General features: G+C 46.0%; 1 protein-coding gene across 2 annotated transcripts in view; it reads right to left on the bottom strand.

Moving 5' to 3' along the window:
* The window catches only part of XPO6 (exportin 6), a 1,073,945-nt gene that overhangs the window by 783,588 nt on the left and 267,702 nt on the right, over nt 1-22,655 (bottom strand). For both annotated transcript variants that reach the window (XM_069646882.1, XM_069646883.1), the window contains exons 4-6: nt 16,525-16,722; nt 14,820-14,979; nt 12,075-12,152 (exon numbers count right to left, since the gene is read on the bottom strand). In XM_069646882.1, coding sequence (XP_069502983.1) covers nt 12,075-12,152; nt 14,820-14,979; nt 16,525-16,722 — 436 coding nt within the window. The remainder of the gene's footprint in view (nt 1-12,074; nt 12,153-14,819; nt 14,980-16,524; nt 16,723-22,655) is intronic.

Raw genomic sequence — 22,655 nt, 5'->3', positions numbered from 1 at the left:
TGCTGGAGAAAAGCTGAATACTCTGTACTCTGGGTAGCGTAAAGGGCGACGTGGCCTGCGACAGTCCTCTGAATATATATTGGGCAAACACTGACAAGTGTTTCTGCAATTTCTATAACCAGGAGGAGCAGAGCTTGCGTGTCTCAGCTCGTACATCTAAATAGATGCTACAAAGCGGTCAGCTATGAGTTGAACACACCCCGCCAGCCTTCGAATGCAATAGTGCTTGGCCCTGACCGAGTGAGGTACAGACCTGGTTCTGCAATATGCCCTTAGTCTACCCCCTTTACGCTCACGCCAGAACAAAATACAACCTGCTAGGGAAGAAAGGCCAAGATGCACTTGCAAAGGTGTTTATTTCCACAAAACAGAAAAACACCAACAACGGACTCTGCTGCACAAGAAGGGTCTGAGCTCCGGGAGCCCGTGCAATGTCTTATAACTACAAACAGCATCACTTGTGATGGCATACTATGCAGTACAATTCCACCATCCCAATTGGATGGGCAATACACAAAGGGTCCCTATGGGATGCCATGCCATTGGTCCATCTCCATTCACATGGGTGCTGCTGCGCTCGTCATCCGTGGTGCGGCTGGCCCAACACCAATTGGCTACTCTGTTATGCACAGTTACCTTATTGATGCAAACACCTGGCACACACACCAATGGGCTGCAGGAAAGCCGAGGTCACACTAACTCATGCTCAGGCAGCTCAGCAACTCAGCAACTCCCAAGTTCCTCCCCCACCTTAGTTGTGGGCTATAATTTGGTTGTTACTCTGCACCTTGCTGCACAAATCATGTGGCCCATTTCAGAAGGCGCGATAGCGTTGCCTTCGGATCTTCGTGATCGATCAGGGAGTGTAAAGTTTACGTTTGGTGGTTTGGGTGATGCTGTGGTCTCCAGACGAAAGCATTGCAAGGCTCTATTTCTCATGTTTGGATCGTTGGGGGGAAGGAGGCCTTGCTATCTGTCTCACAGGCTGCTACTGCCAAGAGGAGCGCTGCTCCCTTCAGATAACCTTGCAGGGTGCATTCTTTCCTGTGTGCGAGGGCCTGTAATTCTTTGGAACAATGGAGGAGTTCACGGGCGGCTGTTCAGGCTCATGAAAGGGACCTGATATTTCAAGCATCCAATACTATTCACTGCGGTTGGGCCTACATTCTAGGATGGCTGCCATTTGTCTAAGAGGGTGTTTGCATTTGTGCATCTTCTAGAATACCTAATGCATGCATTATATCAATCATTCACCCCCTTATGTGCATACCCCCTCCCCCCCTTGCCCCCTAACTCCGGTTTCTAACATTTGTTCCATATTCAATATCACTTAGGGGGGTGGGGGAGACCCTGCCTTCTCCCCAACACAGGCTATGGGTGAACATTTGGGGAACCATCTTGAACGATTGAAGCAATTCTTTTAGCAATTTTCAGGAATTACTGATAATTTGTGTGCCTCCCGAGGCAGTTTGTTATGGTCTACAGTCGAAGGTGGCTAAAGGGATCACATCAATTCTCATTTGGTGGGAAGGAAAGAATCTGACAGATTTTGTTAGCTGCACAGCACTTTCATGAGAAGGTGGAGAAACGAAAGTACTGAAGCTAATCTTACGGCATTACAATTTCAGCATTTGCAGCCATCCCAGGGTAGAGGAGGGTTCCAATCAATGTCGGGAGGGAGGTACTTTTTAGTAAAGCAATGAAAGACATAACATGAATGAATAAAACGAGTGCAATTACTGCAAGAGTTGGGGCACTGGAAAGCAAAGTGTCCGAATCAACCTCAGATGATGGACGAGGACGTAAGCCAACTGCACCAATTGGTCTGGTCTCCTCCACCATCACCTTAGAATGCTCATTAGTCCACTTAATTTTGCTGCTCCTTATATCGATTGTACCATCGCTGGTCAAAGGGTTTAAGGTTTGGTTGACACTGGAGCATCACGCTCAGCTTTGAAAGCCTCTGAATTTCCACATGTTGAGCATTTTGATGTACTTGTTAATGCTGTAGCTATTGGAGGCTCGCCCATACTTCACCCTGTGTCCCCCAACACTTATGGTTACTTTGGGTCCGATCTCTGACAAACATGCCTTCTTGTTGAGTTTGTGTCCATCTGTTAATCAGTTTGGTTTAGATTTGTGTAAACTGAGCTGCTCCATCTATTATTCCCCTGAAGGTATATTTCTCGATATCCCAGCCCATAGGGAACTCAAGGTTTTGGTTGTGTTGCAGGAGGACCACCATTTGATACCAGGAGACCCAGCCACCTCCCCCTCATTGCAACAGGGATTGTTGGACCGGGTCCCTGCCAAATTATGGTCCACCCATGCAAAGGGTGCAGGTTATATGCTCAAAGATGAGCCAGCCAGCATTACCCTGCATGCAGCCAAACCTGCTGTCAGTCCCCCATTTCTAGTCAGCCCGAGGATAAAATCCACCAAGTTAGAGTCTCTGCTCGAACAAGGTATTACTGTGCCCACGCAAAGTCCCTGCAATAGCCAGAGTCAGACCACTTTACCTGGCTTCTTGGTGAGCAATCATTTTATTCCAGTCCTGCACACAGTCCATGCTGCTGTCCTGCCAGCCTTCCCCACAGTCCCCAACCCAGCTACCATCTTGTCTTGCATCCCAGCATCAGTCACTTATTTTATGGTTGATTTGTGCTCTCGTCTCCATACCTAGTGTGAGGAGTCAGGAATCAAACTATTAGATATGGATTTGGCTAAAGACTTTTATTGATAAATAAAAGGGGCTGGCAAAATGCATTGCTGTCCCTGCGCTAGAGGGGTTTCCCTAACAAACCTAAAGACATGTCAGTGTCAGAATGTCCAAAACAAAACTGTCCTGTGTCGAAAGTACTATTCTGACCATCACATTCAATCGAAAAAAAATCTTAAAAATGTTGAAATGTGAAGGTCTTGAGGACATTGCTCCTTAATCCAGAGGGTGCCTCCCTTCCCCATGGCTTCTTACAAACAGTTCTTACCTTTTCTCTGGATTAATAGCAAAATTATACTCAACTATCTGTGGCCTTTGTTTTGGGCCTCCAGTATTTTATAAACGTTCAAAAATGGACAACGCAATAAATAACTTCCAACAAAAAGTATTTTAAGAAAGTTGCTCCTTAAACCAGCTGGTGTTTCCCTTCCCCTGGATTCTTCATGATTTCCTGAAAATAACTGATATTTCCTTTTGACCAATACCAAAATCAGGCCCAATTACCTTCAGCCGTTGGGTTGTCCGAATACCTGGTATAGCCTCCTGCCAGGGTTTCTCTGTTCCCTCATATTCACACACTTGTAATTGCCTGGTATACTCACCTCCCAGGGCTTCTTGTATTCATACACTTATAATTGCATGTCTCAGTAACTCCACCTTTTCATAAGTCACCACATTAGCCATTTTGGCTAATTCCTTTTGTCCATAGTATCCTGCTTCGTTAGTATTTTGATCACACTTTGAATCTTGGTAATTCACCACCTTTGTGTTATAAGCTAATTCACATTGTCTGGTAAATATTAACTTGTTACTGTTTGTTACTCTCTGTACCTAGGGGCAACCTTCAAAGATTCCCTTCTGTGGTAAATGTACTTCTACTTCCCCCCCTTTCAGTGTTAACCGCTTCCTTTCTTGATCTGTTTTTGGGTTGTTCAACTTTTAACATGCAGAGTGCTCGCCAATACGCCCCGGTGTTCCCTTCATCCCAGTGTGGGACTACAGGCTCTAAGTGGCGGTTCTCGGTCTGCTCGCAGCCCGCTAATGAGTCGCCAGATGCGATCTTCCTCGTGCTGCTCGGCTTTCGGCTTCCCGTGTTTCAGGCTAGGTTTCCCTTTTCTTCGCAAGTCTCTGGTAAGTGTCTTTGCCGTTTCTTTACACCGGCAAATGCTCAGGAGCCCTGCACTTGCTTCTGGCGTTCCTGCGTTGAACCTTCTTCGTGCAGCCTTACTCTGGTCAATGTCGGAGCCAGATGATGCCAACATCCTTCTCTTATCTCCTCAGTAGCACAAAGAGCAGCAGCCTGCTCCAACCAGCAGTCTGCCATTTCTTCTTGTGATCAGGTTTTAAAAATCCTGGGTGCAGTTCCATGCTCCCAACAACTAGAGCGTCTCCTGTGCTCGGGGCTTCGCCTGCTAGATATTCCTCCATTCCTCTTACTTGTCAGTGTTAAGGTGTTTCTGGGAACAGCAGTTTCATTTAACTAACCCGCATGAAAACATTGGAGGAATGTTTTTTTTTTTTTATTTGTTCTGAGGGCAAGTCAGTGTTTGAAAGTTGTTCCGTAGATTGGATTGAGAGAAATTCAGCAATCTCCTGTAAGGGGGCAGGGAAAGAATCCCAAAGAGCCATTAAAGTATTATGTATGGGAGATTGACCCTGCAAGGGGAAAGGGGATACCATGTCTCATCTGTGGATACAACCGCACCCTCCAGGAGGTTGTCCACTCTAATGTGAACCTCCCCCCACATAGCCAACCCCCAGGGTCAGGCAGCGGCTGCCATCCACTGGCCACATGGGAGGTGGTCACCTGCGAAAAAACAGTCATAGCTCCATCGGATTCATCACCCTATCCACCCGAAATTCAATATTGGTTTGCCTTTAGCTATACATCCACCCAGTACAAGTTCACACGGGTTCCTATGGGGTGTATCGAGAGCCCCCCACCTTGTTTTCCCAAATTCTGAAGCAGGATCTAGACTCACTAGAGTTCACAGGAGGGTCCGTCCTGGTACAGTATGTGGCCCATCTGCTGCTGACTTAGTCCCCCTTGAAAACCTGTGAACAAAATACTCATGCACTGTTGACAGTTCTTGCAGAAAATTGTCACAAGGTGTCCAAAGACCAATTACAACTGGATTTACCGGTGTGGGAAACTTGGGACATGAGATTTCTGCAGGGGAAAAAACCCTATGCCAGGATCGCATTAAGGCGATACAGAAAGTTCCCCAGGCCCGAAAACACATATGCGGGTTCCTCGGGATGATCAGTTACTGTAGATAATGGATACCAGCGTACGGCACCATAGTTCAGCCCCTCCCAACCCATGATTCAACAAAGCACCCCTGCCATGGCCGCAGGAATTGGAGTGTGGCCTTTGTCACCATAATGCAGGAGCTTGCTACAGCACCTGCCCTGGGATTGCCAGACTATGATTAACCAGCTGTGTTATTTTGTGATTAATGTGCCCAAGGACGGTTGACACCTGCACAGCGATGGCAATGTCCCATGTCTTACCAAATCATTGCATTAGATCCAGTGGCTGGTAGACTGCCGGCATGTTTACGTGCCTTTGCTGCAGCAGCACTGCCAGTAGAAAAACAGATTTATTGGTACAAGGTCACCCTGTCACTATCTCTGTGTCCCACTCCACTGAGTGCTCAAGGGCAAGACCCATAATGTGTCGATTCCAGGTTAGCGAAGTGTGAGAAATTTGATAATTTCTGATGCTAATGTTACTGTAAGTCGCTATTCTGTTGTGAACCCAGCCTCCATGATTGTTAAACCCCGTTCCATAACTCTGAAATGATACTCTTCATAAAGGGACAGATCCTGTCTCCATAGCCCGGGGGAGGTGGAACTTATTCACGGGTATTCTGTATGTAACCCCCATGCCGTCCTCAAAGCCTAATATTTGCCTTGTGTCACGTGAGCCCAGGTAACTGCACTTGTGACCATCACTCGAGTGTGTATCCTAGAGAAAGAAGTCTGCTACCATTTACACCGACTTTAGATACATGGAGTGGTGCAAGATTTTGGTGTCCATCTCAAATGCACAGCCGTATCTGCCCTTCTACATGCCTTACTAGTCCCAGCTGCTTCGGCCATAGTCAAGTGCGACGGCCATGATCGCCCCCCCTAACCCTCCTCAGTCACTCACTGCCCTAGGCAATACACTAGCTGATAATACAGCTTATTCGGCAGCCATAAACAGGCCCCTGCCTCCTAATGAAACAGTCGCCAAATGCCCTCCTTTCCAGTATGGCTGTGTTAAAAGACAAAGCCGCATAGGTAGAAAAGGTGGCCTGGACTCTGCGACAATGTAAATTGGAGCACAATTCACTTTGGTGTTCCCCAGACAGCCTGCTGGTGGCATTCAAAGCACTCCTACCCTACCTGGCCACAGTGGCCACAACATTGCCCATTCAGGTAAAAACACTGATTCTCAATGTAAACAGAGATTGGCTAGCTCCCGTCTTCGCGACGATTGCACAAGCATACTGTGAGAATTGTACAGCGTGCATAGCCCTTTAATGTAGGGAGAGCAGTGAAAACGAAGCAGTATGCAGATCTGGTACCGGAAGGACCATTGTTGAACGTGCAGACAGATTTCATACAGCTTCCCAAGTGCCAAAGCGGTTTAGTGATCATTGATGTTTTCTTAGGTTGGACAGAAGCCTATCCCTGCTGAAAGGCAGATGCTGGTATAGTTGCAAAGAAATTGCTGTCAATTTATAGCCAGGTTTAGACTCCCACTCATCAGAGCTAGTGACTGGGGTACACATTTTACTATTCAGGTTGTCAGACGTGTGCAGGGCATTAAGTATTTCTCAGCAGTCCAACTGTGCTTACCACCCCCAGTCGAGCGGCACAGCGGATTGGCCAAGGCTGCCAATTAACTGGGAAGAAAGTTGCTACATGGGCTTTGTCCTATCAGCCATTATACATAAATGCACCATCACGATGCACACACGACCAAAGAGAAGCTCTGAATGAGAATGGTTCATTACCGGGATGGGTTATGCCAAACTGAGATCGACTGACACGGTTATCTCGATTGATTGAGGATATTGCAAATGCTACAGCAACATCCCAGATCTTAACGTCCTGTGACAAGTATCCATCCAAACAATGGCCCTCCAGAACCATTAAGCACTGGCCACTTTCCTAGCCTCATAAGGCAGCATGTGTGTGATATTGTAAAGCGCAAATTCTGCACGTTCATACAAAGTTACGCCAGTAATATCACTGACAAACGTGCCCACAAACAACACATTGTAAGCACCCTTCAGGTCAGCCCCAAGTCAACTTAGACGTCTGGCCCTGGTAAACATTTTGGGACCCTTGGGTGCTTACATTGTACAGATCATATTCCTCTGCATCATCCATAAGGCTGTCTGGGGACGGGGACCATGCTATCTACAACTGACTCATTACTCTCCCCTCCAGATCTTTATGTTCCGCTGGCACCAATTCTATGTGTGTCAAGCGCTTCGTCAAACAGCGAGCTGGCGGCTGATCTCTTTCCTCTGCTGGCTCCCTCCTATGGAACAGCATTCTCCATCCTATGGAACAGCATCCCCCTTCCTCTATGTCTTGAGCTAGATCTCCTCAAATTCCAGAAACTCCCTAGGACCTTACCTTTTCACCTCATCCTTCCCCTCCCTCCTCTGCTAAATCCCACAGTTGAAGAGATTGGTGACCGAGGCCCTTCTGTGTCTACCTGGGTCCTGGCCCCACACACTTAATCGCCTTCAGCCTCCGCCCGCTCCGAGCACTTGCCTTGACACCCACTGGCCTGTTCTACCTCATGCATGCACTAATTTATTGACAGTTGACCACTCTCACAAGTCACTTAACAGCTGCTTACGCCCCGCAACTCCCCCTCCTGTCCCCCCTCCGCCCCCCAAGGTACTCCCAGCACCTAGCCCTGCCAGTTAGCCCCCGAGGTACTCCCCACCCCTTCTCTCTCTGAACTTGCACATTATGAATGCTCACAAGGCCTAGGAGGACAACCTTTATTTTTCATAGTTATATTTGCAGTACATTCCCATGCTCCCTCTGTTGCCCTGTGGGCGCTTTGAAACAAAATTTACTTCCTGTATAAGAGCCTTACAAATGCACAATCAATAAATAAAACTAGTCCCGAACCTGAGTTTATACCATCTTGTGGTGTTTTGTAGGTCTCGATTACCGCACATATGCATTATGTCAGTAGGTGTCTCGAAATAACGCTGAAGAAGTGCACAGTTATGATTTGCTAGAGTGAAATTGATGAGACTAGAGTGAAGGTCTCACAGGAGGTGATTGTGGGGGGAAAACCGAGAATTTAAATGCGTCAAACTCTCCAGATCCCCAGTTACTCTACTCGTTATACATGTACTTGCTAACGGCGATGTTTAACAGTGCCTTATTGCCATAACAGCATCTGTCCTATGTTACAGTGTGCATGTCTTAATCACAGAGGTGCTTCGCCTTGCCCAACGATGCCCGCTGCTATATCGCTTCTGAAGTATTTCCCAATAAGCATATTGGAGCAGGTTTTAGAGAATCACCTTACTAGGTAAGGCGGCTTTAACAGGCGAAAGTAGCAATAGTAAACTAGACATCTCGATCTGAGCCGTGTGAGAACCGTGGCATGCACAGCAGGCATTGCTAATGCATCTCACAGTGTCTTCCGCTAATATCAAGATTGTGCCCTCCCAGGTGTGAGAACGTGGCATCTGCCTAGGACTTGTTTGCTGAGAAACTTAGCCTCCAGAAACATTGTTCCTTGTCAGTCTCATCTAATGCTTAAATCACCACTTCCATTGAAATGCATGAATACTCGAACACTGTGGACCGAGGGAGGCAAGGGTTGCTGCGCCGAGTCTCGTTCTGCCATTGGGTTGCCGTTTGTCCTGAGTATGCTGGCTTTGCGGACTGATATTATAGATGTTCACCAATCCACCTAAAGAGTCTGGTTTTTCCTAGACAAGTGTCTTCCCCACTCTCCAGCAGTGCCAGTTCTATAAATGCTATAAGGCTGTCTAGCCACTTCAGCTGGCCAAGCTTCACAGGATCCTCTGCTCCTTCAGCACTTCTAGATTGCATAGTCAACCACAGACCATGCTGTGCTTTCAGTGTCTGGACGCTATACACACCGTCCAGGTGGCTCATAGCACTGAGTCACATCTTTCCCTAGCTCTGTAAGGCTAATCTCCTACGGTCCTCAATTGGTTCTGCTGCGATTTCCATTATGTGCAGCCTTCAAATAAGTTTCAAGGGTGTCATTGCTCCAACAGGTCTGCAGCATCTGAAGTCTCCAGGAAGAAATTTCACTGTGCTTGCTTTTGCTCGGTTTTCTCACAGATACTCAGCAGCTTTGCCAACTTCCCCCTGCTAGTGTCTTCCTTGCTGCATAGTCTCTGATCTACCTGCTGAGTGCACACAGATCTAGGATGAGAAGCGGGATCCCACAGAGCAGTTTCCTCTGTAAGCCAATTATTTGTTCTGGGTCCCCGGTCTATGGGCCTGCTAAGCCTTACTTACAATGGTACCCACTGATTTAGGACCCAGCATCCCTACAGGGTTTTGAACCAGGTGTTTTCTACTTACTTCTGGATGTAGCGGTTGAATATAGGGCAAGGTTTTCTTGGGAGTAAAATCTTCCTGTCTTATCCAGGAGCTCACATGATAAACAATCACTCGACTGTGATCCTTCTACGGACCTCAAATAGATGGGATCCTGTTTTTTGTGAACAGAACCAAACTGTCTCAGCACAGTCCATATCTTAAGGAGAGATACCCGGACTCCAACCATGTACTGCCTGCAGGTTAGTCCTCGGCTCTGGCAACAAGACACTGGTAGGCCATCTTCCTTGGTTTGCAGAGTCCCACCAAGGACGGGGCCAGGCACCCACGTTAGTCACAAGACACTTTCAAAGGGGGCAGAGATTTTACTGCTGTGATAAACACTTGGTCTACAGCTTTAATGGGCTTTGGGGGTGGAACATCACTTGGAGCATTTGTATTCCTTCTATAGAAAGTGTAAGAAGAAGGTAAATTTCTGTTGGATGATCATGGGTTAAGTGAACTTGGAAATAGTCCATGATGGAAGGCCCATTTGAAAATCAGTTATTGCTAGTTTATTTTAGTCCAATTTGCACATAACTGCTAAGTGGTTATAGTAGATATCCACCATAAATGGGCATAATGTAAACTGGCTTGAATCTGTTAAGGAGCCATTAAGTAATTTGATAAATAGGCATGTGTTAATTGGGTCTGCAACAATTTGTTTATCCTTTTATTTATAGATGCTGCCCATTTACAAGTTTAGTTATTGGAAGAGTTATTAGGTGAGAATAGAGTTGCCAATCTCAGCCCTGGAGAGCAACAATGACGTCAGGTTGTCAGGATAACCAACTAGATTATAAACTGTAGATCTCTTTCCTCGGCTTGAGCCTCTCTCTGGACTAGCCTCCCTGCAACTTGAGGAGAACCATCTCTGGTTCCGGAAGCACCTAAAGAACTTCCGTTTTGCTTCTGTCTTCTCTCTCCCCTGCTGATCTCGGTCTGGCACTGGGCACCTGGCTAACCTCTGAAATCGGGCCCAGGTCCGTGCCCACCCAGCTGCATCCTAGCACTGCCTCCTGGCAACCCCTGCACTTGGGTCTCTATGTGCAACCTTACAGTCCCTTACCTGTACTTATTGACATCTCTTGTCTGCGCTTAACTCTTGCACTTGCGGCCTGCCTGCCGTGCTACTTGTTGTTTTGATCCCCTGTTCAGCACTTTCCCACTCCCCCCCCTTTCCTCTCCCCTGCACTTGCGTGATCTCAATGTCACTGGGCCTAGTAAGATTGTTGTCTTGTCCTCCCTTGTACCCCTCCCTTGCCTCGTCGCGCATTGAAACTTTGTGTATAGGCGCGCTATAAATAAAATATATCATATCTTGAAAACAGTGTGGACTTGGATTTTGAGTACCCAGCTTGTAGACCTAGTGCATAGCATAAGCTAGCCCTAAAAAGCGATTATTGATGTCAGGATACACATTTTAACCAGGTTTTCAAAAATGTCTATCAAAGTGAAAATACAATGGTCTTGTAATTTAAAGTCACCAGTTTCCTTAAGCAGAGGTTCAAAGGTGTTTCCCCTGACATTTAAGGACATCATGAAGGTTTTTGATTTTTGAGCAGATGTCTGGGTACTTGAAATCGGGTAAGCATACTACACCACTAGGTCATGGAACAAAATAACAGTTTTTTACTGTTTGTAGCCTAGAAGAACTTGGTAAACTTGTTACCAACTACCACCAGGAGATACTTTTCACTCACATACCTACTGATGCCATACTAATGTACCCATCTGAAATGCGTTTAGTAATGCACGTTAAAAATGCACAACATACACCTAAACAAAAATTAAACCATAACGGGGCTTACACAATGGACAAACAGGAGCTGCTTTCATATAGCACTCTAATACTACACACTGGTCACTGAAATGTATAAATGTCACCAAAAAGATGCAATGTCTGTGTGCTTTCTAAATTCCTGACTCATACACAATAGTGACAGCATCCGAAAATGCCACCAATCTTACAGTATCATCACAATTTAATAAACTACATGCTAGAGTCCATCCACATATAAGGGGTGCAATTACAAAATTCACTAGTAGTACATTTATTAACCCAAGAAGGTTGAAGGACTGGGGTCAGCTCTTCCAGCTTCAAAGTTGCAAAGAGCAGACAGGTCAATGCATCAGTCTAGTGTTACATTCATGAGCTACCCTGAAGAAGACCATGTTTTGCTTTTTTGAGATGTAACCCAATATAAACAGTGTATCTATAAATGATCAATAAGAAGCAGTCACCAACTGCTGGGGGGCTGGGGCAAGAGGAGTGTTGCGCCCACCACTCACTACCAGCACTTCCTTCGTAGGTTGTGTACAAGACAAGGTTTAGGTGGAGCACCAGATAAATCCAAGCGTTCCTAATCCCATCGTTAGTTGAACATCTGAGGGAGATCAGGAATAGACCTCCCTCACTTGTAGAAAAGAGTGTACAATTAGGAGAGAGCAGTACAGGCACCTCGCTCAAGGTTTACATACATCAGAATGGATGCCTTGATGCAGTGTGTGTTAAAGATAAAGAGCAGGCGACAATGTACTTCTAGAAGACAATAGATATTTAGATGATTACAGGGATGTGCCACATTCTTAAACTATGCAGCATTCTGCATGCCGGCAACACTGAACTCAGAGCAGTAAGCATATACAGCCAACAGTAATAGTTTGAAGTCACACAATCTAGGTGCATGTAAAACATATGAGCAATTTTCAGTCCGTACAGGAGAGGCTGACAGCACCTACATACCATTTTCTCCTGAGGTAGGCGATGGAGGCGGAGTGGCAGCAGTCACACTGTTTTTATCCCAAATGGTCTCAAGAATACCTGCCGAGAGAGAGCACAAGGATGAGGTGTGTGTGTGTTGTGGTTTTATTTTTAACCCTTGGACCATGGAAGGTCCACACTCGGATCAGACTCTCCTGGCAGATGTTTGAAAAGGTATAAAACGGCACACACAAAGACACACCATTGTACAATACCCCTTCCCAGTGTGCTCCCTCTCCAAACACTCTAGTCTTTCTCATCACTAACCTAGTTTACCGTTTAATATTGCTACTTTCAAGTCACACCCAGGATCTTGCCAAATCTCTGATCAGGTTTGCTTCACACCCCTTTGGAGAATAATGTCTAACACATTCTATTCCTTTTCTTTCAATGCCATTTTATAATGTTACTCCCGAGACAAAAGGATAACTTACTTCGCCTCCTATCATTATGTCTCCTTTTAGGTGTGCTCTTCAGTTAAAAAATTATGGCGACTTGCACTATGTGTAGTTCTCTGGACCAGGGCACAAGTCCTAATAAAACTGCAGGACTAATTAGTATGCTGAATTCACAAATCTCCAGAGGATGTGATGCCACAGCAAGGCAATGCCAGACTCAGTACATGCTTACGTAATGGACCCCTTAGGATATATTTACCCGGTTGACAGAAGTTCAGATGTTCTCTTATGACTTAAAATAGTATTCGCAAGGGTGAAATGCTGTATTCCAATAAGCCTAGTAAAGCTGACAAACTACTACCCAATTTTCTCACCCAACATCACTCCTTGATCATTGACATTTACTTATAACAAAATATGCAGCAGCTGCAAGATATGTTCTGCAAATCCTGGGTTCTAGTTCATGTTAAATACCTTTTTTTCAAAAAGGGCAGAAAGGATTGATCTTTGTTGCTCATGCGTAAAGGATGACAAATATATTCAGATTTCCATTTTTCTGTGTCTTTATTATGAGAAAAATGTCTTATGAAAAGAGCAAAAAACCTCAACACGTGTTTCATCACTAACAGGTGGATCTTCAGGAGGTAAATATTTTTTAGGAAATATATTTTTCTGTACTGATTAACCTCGATTTTGTAGGCGCTTCAGCTTTAGTCCTTAAGATTTACCTTTCTTTTTTAGATTAATAAGACTTCCAATTTCTTGAAAGTTGTTCAGGCAGAAGATGTTCACTTAAGTGCATAACTACAAGTACCAGAATTCCAAGTGAAATGAGCTTAAAGGTCAGGGCTGGCTGACCATCCTACATCTGACAAGGGGCAACTTGAGATCTTTCTTTAAACTTGAGATCTTTAAACCTAATAGCTGAACGATTGAAAGACTTGCTCATAAGGATCCTGTGATTGGCAGGCATGCAGCCTGATGTGCTACATGGTGAAATCAAATCTGTTGAAAATGAACATATGTTTGCAAATGAATAGACGTCTTTAAATAGTTTATTTTGTACATTTTAATTTTCTTGAATGCAGGAATATTGAACAGTCAACCAGAGGCTGTGTGGTGTACTGGCTTTGAGTTAGACATGTAGATAACAACCAAGGAACATTTGGGTTCTACAAATCACTCAACAGAACAAACAGTATTTCCCTTAGAACCCAATCCCAATCTGAATTTGCACAGTGCCTTCTTGGACATCTTCAAATGTTCACCATTTATCCAAATCCATAGAGCAGACATAGGCTTTGTTTAGTCTTCTGAACTTCATCCTGAGCCGCTCCTAATTCAGCATCCTAGAAGAATGATTTTTGTACTTGTTGACATGGCCTTTTAGGTCTCCATACCATGTTGCTAGGAACGTTCATAGTCTACTCCAAATTCAAGACTTCCAAATTAAATTTTCTTTTCATCATCTATAAAATATGCACATTGCTACATTCACAATTGAACCCAACCATCTACTTTTTTATACAGAGTCTATTCAAGCCATCTACCTTGTTTTTAAGTGCCCTCTATTTTGGCAGATGAGACTTTTGCAGCAGACTGACAAAGTGAAATATCTAGGATCTCAAAGTGGAAAAATGTTAAATGTATGCATGCATCCTGGTTGCACAGATAACCACGAAACGGCTATCTAGAACATTAAGAGCACCTATCCACAACCTCTTTTCCTAAAATAAAATCGATTTCTATGCCCAATGTCACCCATCACGATGCATGGCCTTCTTGATAAGGACATTGTAAACTCCTGAAACTCCTGAAACACAACTTTAGTGCTTTTCAGGATAGATTTTGTTGGCACCTAAAATAGGTTTTCAGCATTATCATTAACCACAGACAAGAGGCTCTTTCTATAAAACCTCCCCCAACAGACTTTCCCCAAGTGCCTCCTGTTTCACAGATGCACTGTTTGCACAATCAAGCATTACAGTCACAGCATCCGGATAGTAACCGTCTGTGAAAGCTGCTGCATCAGTACACTTGCTTAGATGAGTTCAGCTTTAATCGGAACTGATTCAGCAACGTAAGCTTTTTTAAATGAAATGTTTCGTATGGTTTCAGGAGCTCAGCATCCCGATCTGTAGGGCTGCAGGAGTACTTCGACAAAATAAAGTTCCCAGAGAGACAAATGCAGCCCTATGAGATTGGTCTGCGCAGCACAAATAAACCGATTTGCATAGCCGTTAAAGCATTTGGAGTAAAACAAATAAGAACCAACTGTCAGTAGCCAACAGCAAAGATGCACCTGAACTTGAGATATTTTTATGTGTACCTGTAAGCAGGCCCAGCACAGTTGGCACTTGACCGAGTAGCAGTTTCCGTAGCTCCTCCTTTCGTGCAACGCTCAGGTCCTCTCGAGGGCATGCAAGCTCCTCTGATGTAGTCTTCAACATGATTAAGCCCAGAGGCATGGTAGAAGGAGACTGAATTAGCTGGAGAAGGAGAGAGACCACCAGTGAAAATGTCCACCTCTAACGTTAGAGCACTTGGATCTACACAAACTACTCTCCTACATCGTTCTGGTTGTCACACTAACAAGGTCAGAATTTGGTAAGTGTAACAAGCTACATTTAATAGCAAATGTGTAAGCGAAGGCTCTCCTCCAATAATGGAATAAAACACATTCAGGCCCCAATTACCCAGAGCTGTAAACAATTTAGAAAAGAATGTTGTAACACGAAATCTGTAGCTTTCATGCATAATAACTTAGCTCCATGTGTACCTCCTTGCACCCTACAAGACAGCAGGGCCCCTAGTAATGTAGAACTGGCACATGCAGATCCAAAGCAGCCTTAGAAGGTTGGTAGATTGAGTTAAATTCCCACTTATTACATCATATTTTATTCTTTCCACATCCAGCTCTGTTACAAACTTTATGCCGCTTTTAATTCCTACTGTGCCTTTTCACCCTGACAAGCACCACATGCCCGGGCAGAGGGAGGGAGAGAGGGGTTGGGAGAGGGAGGGAGGGAGAGGCAGCATGAAGGAGGGGCAGGAACACAGAAGTAGGGGGAGGAAGATGGAATGAGGGGAAGGAGTGAGGGGGAGAATTGGGTGAGTTTAACAAGCTATGTTTAATATCAAACATGTACACAAAAGCTCTCCTCCAAGCACATACAAATAACCTTGTCAAATTACTCTTCAGTGACCATCTACAATTTCTAAATTTTCAGCGCAGAGTAGTCACCGTCTATGTCTGCATCAAGTGCAATTAAGATGGAACAATTCTTTTCTTACAGGTATTGCGATATTGAGAAACTTCACGTGGGAACACTTAACAACGAAATAAAGGCTGTCCTACATAGCTGACAGAATTATTACACTGGTTTCTTTACCAAACAAACATGTATCCCAATGTATAAACTTTGAATCAAACGTACAATTCCAAAATAATGTTTTGTTGCAAATTAGCAATGAAAAAGGCAGTTAGGATTTAAATTTCATGGGTAGATTCACTTTCATGATAATGCCTTTTCTAGAACACCGCCAGCAGGCTACTGTCTTTGCCCTGGTCTCCCAACTTCTTTCTACAACCTTAATAGTCCAATGGACGAATTATATAGCACAGAAAACTGAAACTGGAAACCTTATGGCAGGTTCTTTGTTCCCCCACATCGTACACCATTCTTCAAAGTTGCATTTTTCCTTGTGGCAGAGAGGCCTACTGTCTCCTGTTGAAGTAATTTGTCCAAGCAACAACTGGACTGTACAACCCCACTAAAAATGTTTTCTATCAATCCTCATCTATCCATGGACGAGCTAGTGCTCAGAATAAGAGGTCGGAGGAGGTGGGGACTGCAGCACACAAGACTAAGTAGCTACTGGCCAAATTAATTGTATGCAGTCGAGAAATTGGATTGGGGATCACTAGGAACTGGCTCTGGTATTGGCAGAACCAGGAGACATGCATCTACTTCTGCCTTGCCTCGCCACACGGAGCAACAAACTAATCCTGTTCTGCTTGAAACCCTCCTTACCTGCAGAATGCTTGTGAAGAAGTCGTGGTAGAACATGGGCCAGTCTTGCCTGCCAATGTCAACGATTACCTTGCAGAGTTTGTTGCGGATAAAATAGGGCAGAGATTTGTGATGGGCTAAAAGCAGCTTGGGCAGGCAGTTCCGAATTTCCATCTTATCCGAAGAGGGGACGCCCAGCCACATCTTATTAATCAGGTTCTGGAAAATAGGACATATGTAGTGTTGGGACATGTATACTCCGTGAATACAGGTCTTCTCTCTAACTTGCATCTGTGTGTTGTAAACATTCAATGAAAAACTTCTGATCTTGTGCGTTTTGAGGTTGATTCATACTTCAAGGAGGCATTCATATTTTTGCAACAGTTAGGAAATTGTAACATAGAAGAATAACAAAATCAGGGAATGGGTACAGACAATATACAATAGCATTAATGAAATTTACATTTTTAAAAGTGTGTCCAACAATTCATACTGCACTCAAACCACAGTCCTTAAAAACTCGATCAAGTTAAGAGGACTTCTGTACACCATAAAGCAGATCATCAACAATGCAATAAAACACATTCAGGCCCCAATTACCCAGAGCAGCAAACAATTTCGTACAGAAAGTTGTCTGGAAATGTAGAACTAGCACAAGTGAATCCATATGCAGCCTTAGATATGAGCAGCTCTATTGATTGCGATTTCTATTTAATTGGGGTTGAGCATTTTTAAAACCCCTCAAGCAGTCTTCACCATACAATTACATCCAGACTCAGAATACTTCATAGCGTTTTCTTATCACGTAAAAGAGATTCCAACACTAGGTTGCCATAGGGGTACTTTGAGTCCACCTCTTCCAGATGTACTTGGGGAACATCAACCTGGACAGTACACTGTTAGTGTATGTAAATGACAAACTAGTGTACAGCACCGCAGAAGAACTGTGCAGAAAGGATAACACAGCTCAGGACAATATTAGCTGACAAAGGATACAAGTTGGACAGAGACCAATTACAATCCTGCAGAAAGAAGTGGCATACAGGAGTCTTACGAGACATCCAACAGGAAGCAAAATAAGCACAAAAAGAGCCAAAGCAGTGAGAAACAAACCACAGTCCAACACAATAAGAGATGCAGCAATTCATAGTAGTATGCAATCATTGCCGCACATGGCTGTTCAATTATTGAACACGTTAGACCCCCCCCCATTGCAGGCACTTAAGGAAGCCCAGAAGTTTAAGAATACAATTGCATGAACAGACCAAATGGCAGAATGCTTTGAAGATTTCCAAATAGCAATCAGCGGGGCACCTGTATTAGCAACACCAGTTTACAGAAATCAAGATCTTGCATTTTCACACTCAAATGGCCAAGTAACAACAGCAGTATTGACACAAAATCATCACAGAAACACAAACGGTTAGCATTCTTTAGTGCCTCAGACGCAGTAACGCATGGACACCTTACAAGTGAACAAGCATGAACAGCAGCATTCACAGTACACAAATCTGCCACAATTGTCATGGGATATCCACTCATTTTGTACGTAAAGCATGCAATATTTTCCAAACTTACCACACAGAGCTCAAGTGGTCATGAGGTACTTCTAACAAATCCAGCTATCACTATGGTAAGTTCCACAGAGTTAACCCAGCAACTTATAGGTCATGATTCTACAGTATATGAGGAAGAGCTAGATAAATTCAGCAAAATCAGTGAAGACCACATTGACACAGGAGAAGTATTCTATGTAGATGGGGGCATCTAGCAGAGACAAGGAAAGTGGACAAACGAACACAGGCGCAGAAGTAGTATAATATGTGAAGGGCCAGGATGACGGATTTCAGATAATCATGCAACAGAGATTGCCCTTACATTATTCAGCACACGCAGCAGAACTCATGCCACTCATTGAAGCATTAGAAGAACAAGTTACTCTTACCTGGTAACGTTCTTTCGATGAGATGGTCCGGTGACGTATTCCATATCTATGACAGTAATCACCACAGCTGTGCTGCTTCGGAAAATCTTTCAGCGTCTGCGTCCTGCGTCGATACGCCGTCCTCGAGGACCTCCTCCGACAGCCAACGTCACCAGATGTTATAAGTAGGACGCACGATGCCCGTAGCCTCAGTTGTAGTTTTTTTCCCAGAACGTGTGGCACCAATCTTCTGCCAGTATGACCACAGAAAGCCTTGCGGAAACGTAAGCTGCAATTGCATACAAAATTCTGTAGCGGGGTAGGCAGGGAGGGAGCGATATGGAATACGTCGTCGGACCATCCCATCAAACATCAAAATAACGTTACCAGGTAAGAGAGTAACTTGTTCTTCGAGGGGATTGGGTCCTCCGACATATTACATATCTATGACAGACTCCCAAAGCAGTACCAACGTAAGGAGGAGGGAAAAGAATTTAGAATATACAAATTTAGAATGCCCAATCAAATTGCAGAGTAAAGGACCACATTGCCAAAGGCCAGATCCTGCCCCGGATAGAATCGAGGGAGTAGTGGCGTACAAAAGTATGGACCGAAGCCCAAGTGGCTGCATCACAGATGTTACGAATGGGAACACCCCTCTGCAGGGAAGTAGAGGCAGCCATACCCCTGGTAGAATGGGCCTGTAAGCCTACCGGAGGGTCCTTACCTGCCAAGCGATAACATTCAGAAATTGCCAAGATGATCCATCAAGACAAAGTCTGCTTAGTAACAGCTTGTCCCAAACGCCTTCCAGCGTAACCAATAAAGAGTTGATCGTCCACTCTGACCCGGGACATGCAGGAAATGTAGAAGCTTAAAGCTCTCCTAGGATTCGGCCTATGGAGCCTCTCCTCTTCCTTACCAGGATGTGGAAGAGGATAAAATGCCGGAAGAATAACCTTCTGGCTGAAATGAAATTCCGACAGCACCTTCGGAAGAAAGGAAGGATGAACTCCAAGGACAACCCTGTCCTTCTGAAACACAGTGAAGCGTGGCTTAACTGAAAGTGCCTGTAACTCACTCACTCACTCTGCGAGCGGAAGTGACCACAATTAAAAACACAGTTTTAAGTGTTAACAGTCTCAAAGGACAAGAATGCAAAGGCTCAAAGGGAGCACCCATTAGAAACTTGAGAACAAGGTTCAGATCCCAACCGGGCACCTGGAAAGGTGACGGAGGAAACACATTAGTGAGCCCTTTCAGAAACTGAGAAATCAAAAAGGTATTTTAAAATAAGAACACTCCTCAGACGAGCGCTTAAATATAGACAGCGCCGCTAGGTAACCTTTAATAGTACCCACTTGTAGTCCCTTGTGGGCCAAAGAAAGCAAAACAGACAGAACGACAGGAATGTCACATGAAAAAGGATCCACATTCTGAACCCTGCACCAGTCGCAGAACTTCCTCCAACGGTAACGGTACAGGGACTTTGTTGCCGGCCGTCTGGCCAAAAGCAACACCTCCATCACGTCTTCAGGGAGGTCCCAATCCTTATACCTCAACCTTTCAGAAGCCAAGCATGAAGGTTGAGGGATTGGACCTCTGGATGGAGAACCTGCCCCCCCCCCCACCTGTGAGAGCAGATCGTCACGGTAGGGAAGACGACGCAGAGGGCAGATGGACAAGTCCAGAAGGTCCGGGTACCACGTCCTCCGAGCCCATGCCGGAGCAATGAGGATCATCCGGGAAACGAACCTCCGTAACATCCTCAGCACTTGCGGAATGACGGGTACTGGAGGAAACGCATACAGCAGCGGGAAGGACCACTCCACCACGAACGCGTCCCCTAAGGCTCCGTTTGGAGGAAATTCCCGCAAGCAGAACCTCTCACACTTCCGGTTGACACTGTAGGCGAAAAGAGATCCACTTGAGGGGTCCCCCAATGGGCGAAGATCTCCAGGAGAATCTCCTGAGCCAGCTCCCACTCGTGAGAGATCGTGCTCTGCCTTCTCAGAGCGTCCGCCGTCTCGTTTTCGCCTCCGGCCAGATGAACTGCCAAGATTGAAATTTCTTGCTGGATGGCCCAGAACCAGAGCTGCATCGCCTCCCTGCACAGAGGAAGTGACCCTGCCTGCCCCCCCCCCCCCTTTTGTTGAGGTAGTGCATGGCCAAAGTATTGTCCGTCAGAATCAGGACATTCTTTCCTCGCACAGTCGGCAGAAAAGCCTTCAGGGCAAGCCTAACGGCCCTCAGCTCCAACAGTTTGATATGGAGTCTGGACTCCGACGGAGACCAACGACCGCTGACTGTCAACTCGTTGGCATGAGCTCCCCCATCCCCTGAGGGATGCGTCCGTCAAGATCGTCACCTCCGGCCAGGGTATCCAAAAAGGAGCCCCCTTCATCAGATTACCTTCGACGGCCCACCACAGAAGGTCCTGGGCAACCGAGGACGGCACCTGAACAGGGTCTGACATCCTGCCGGAGGACAGACCACCGGAACTTGAGTGCCCATTGCAAAGCTCTCATCCGCAACCTGGCCTCTGGCACCAGAAGAATGCAGGATGCCATGAGGCCGAGCAATCTCAAGAACTCGAACGCAGGGAGACTCTGGGCATGCTGGTACTTGTGCACCATCTGCTGAATGTGATGAGCCCTAACCTGGGAAGGAAAACTCTGCCCCCAGGACGTGTCGAGCACTGCTCCGATGTAATGGAGCCGTAAGTTGAGGGAGAAGCCCAGCTTGTGGAGGGAGTGGCAGGTGACGGACAGATGATCCAGGACTTGCTCGTGAGAGCACGCCCTTATCAACCAATCGTCCAGGTAGGGGTAGACGTGAATCCCCCTTTCCTGAGATGCGCTGCCACCACTACCATGAGCTTGGTGAAGACCCTCGGGCGGAGGTCAATCCGAACGGCAGGACCCGAAACTGAAAGTGCGAGTCAACAACCGCGAACCTCAGGTACTTCTTGTGCTTTGGATGGATCGGCACATGAAAATATGCGTCCTTGAGGTCGAGAGACACCAACCAGTCCTGAAGTTGAAGGGCCTGGAGGACTTGAGAAAGAGTAATCATCTTTAACTTGTCCTTCCTGAGGAGTTTGTTCAAACCGTGCAAGTCCATGATGGGTCTCAATCCCCCGTCTTTCTTGGAAATCAAAAAATAAGGGGAATACCATCCCTTGTTCCTCTCCGCTACAGGCACCAGTTCTATTGTGCCTTTCTCTAGCAGGGCTTGAACCTCCTGCACAAGGAGCGGATCCGAACTCTGCAACGAGAGATTCCCCGGTGGATTGTCGCGAGGCCTCTGCCGAAAGGGAAGACAGTAGCCTTGGGCTATGATCTCTAGAACCCACACAACTGAAGTAATGGCACGACATTCGACAAGATGCTGCGCCAGCCTTCCCCCAACCGGCGAAGCATGGGCCTCATGACTGAGCAGAAGCGGCTGCAGCGTTGCCTGAGGGCAACTGCTCACGCAGCCTTGGCACCTCGAGTACCTTGTTTTCTACCTCTGGCACTCCTACGGTTGCCCCTTTGACTTGCAGCTCCTCTCGCTTTACTAAAGGATACTTAATAACGAAAGGAAACTCCGCTCCATTGCTGTCCCCTAGGACAAAAAGGCGGAGGTTGGCAGACTGCAGCGCCCAACGACTTTGCTGCAGCTTTGGAGGTCTGCAACCTTTCAAGGCTCTCGTCAGCCTTGCTGCCAAAAAGATGCTCACCATCAAAGGGCATGTTGAGGAGCCTGGCTTGCACATCAGGAGCAAACCCCAGACTTCCTCAACCACCCAAACCTGCGTATCACGGTGCTCGCCGCCATGGACCGGCTGACACAGTCGGCCATGTCCAAACCCGACTGAACGGACTCACACATGGCATCCTTGCCATCCTGAATAGCAAGAAAACCATCCCGTTCTACCCCTTTGGGAATATGTTCAGCCGCTAATGAAATACAGTTCCACAGAGCGCGTGAAACGTGACAAGGCACATACGGAGTTGGCCGCCATACCCCCTGAAGAAAACACTTTCTTCGCCCAGCCATCAAAACGCTTGTCGTCCCTATCAGGAGGGATGGTAGGATATGACGCCTGCTTTGCTGGGGGCGTAGCCGTCTGCAACACCAAACTCTCCGGAGTGGGGTGCGAGGTCAAGTAGCAGGGGTCACTACTGGCTGGGCGGTATTTTCGCGGCAAGGACTTGCCCACTGCCGGGAGAGTCTCCAGAGC

Source organism: Ambystoma mexicanum, chromosome 2q, assembly GCF_040938575.1.
Source record: "Ambystoma mexicanum isolate Mex_15411 chromosome 2q, UKY_AmexF1_1, whole genome shotgun sequence".
NCBI lineage: Eukaryota > Metazoa > Chordata > Amphibia > Caudata > Ambystomatidae > Ambystoma > Ambystoma mexicanum.
This window is presented reverse-complemented; position numbering and strand designations above follow the sequence as displayed.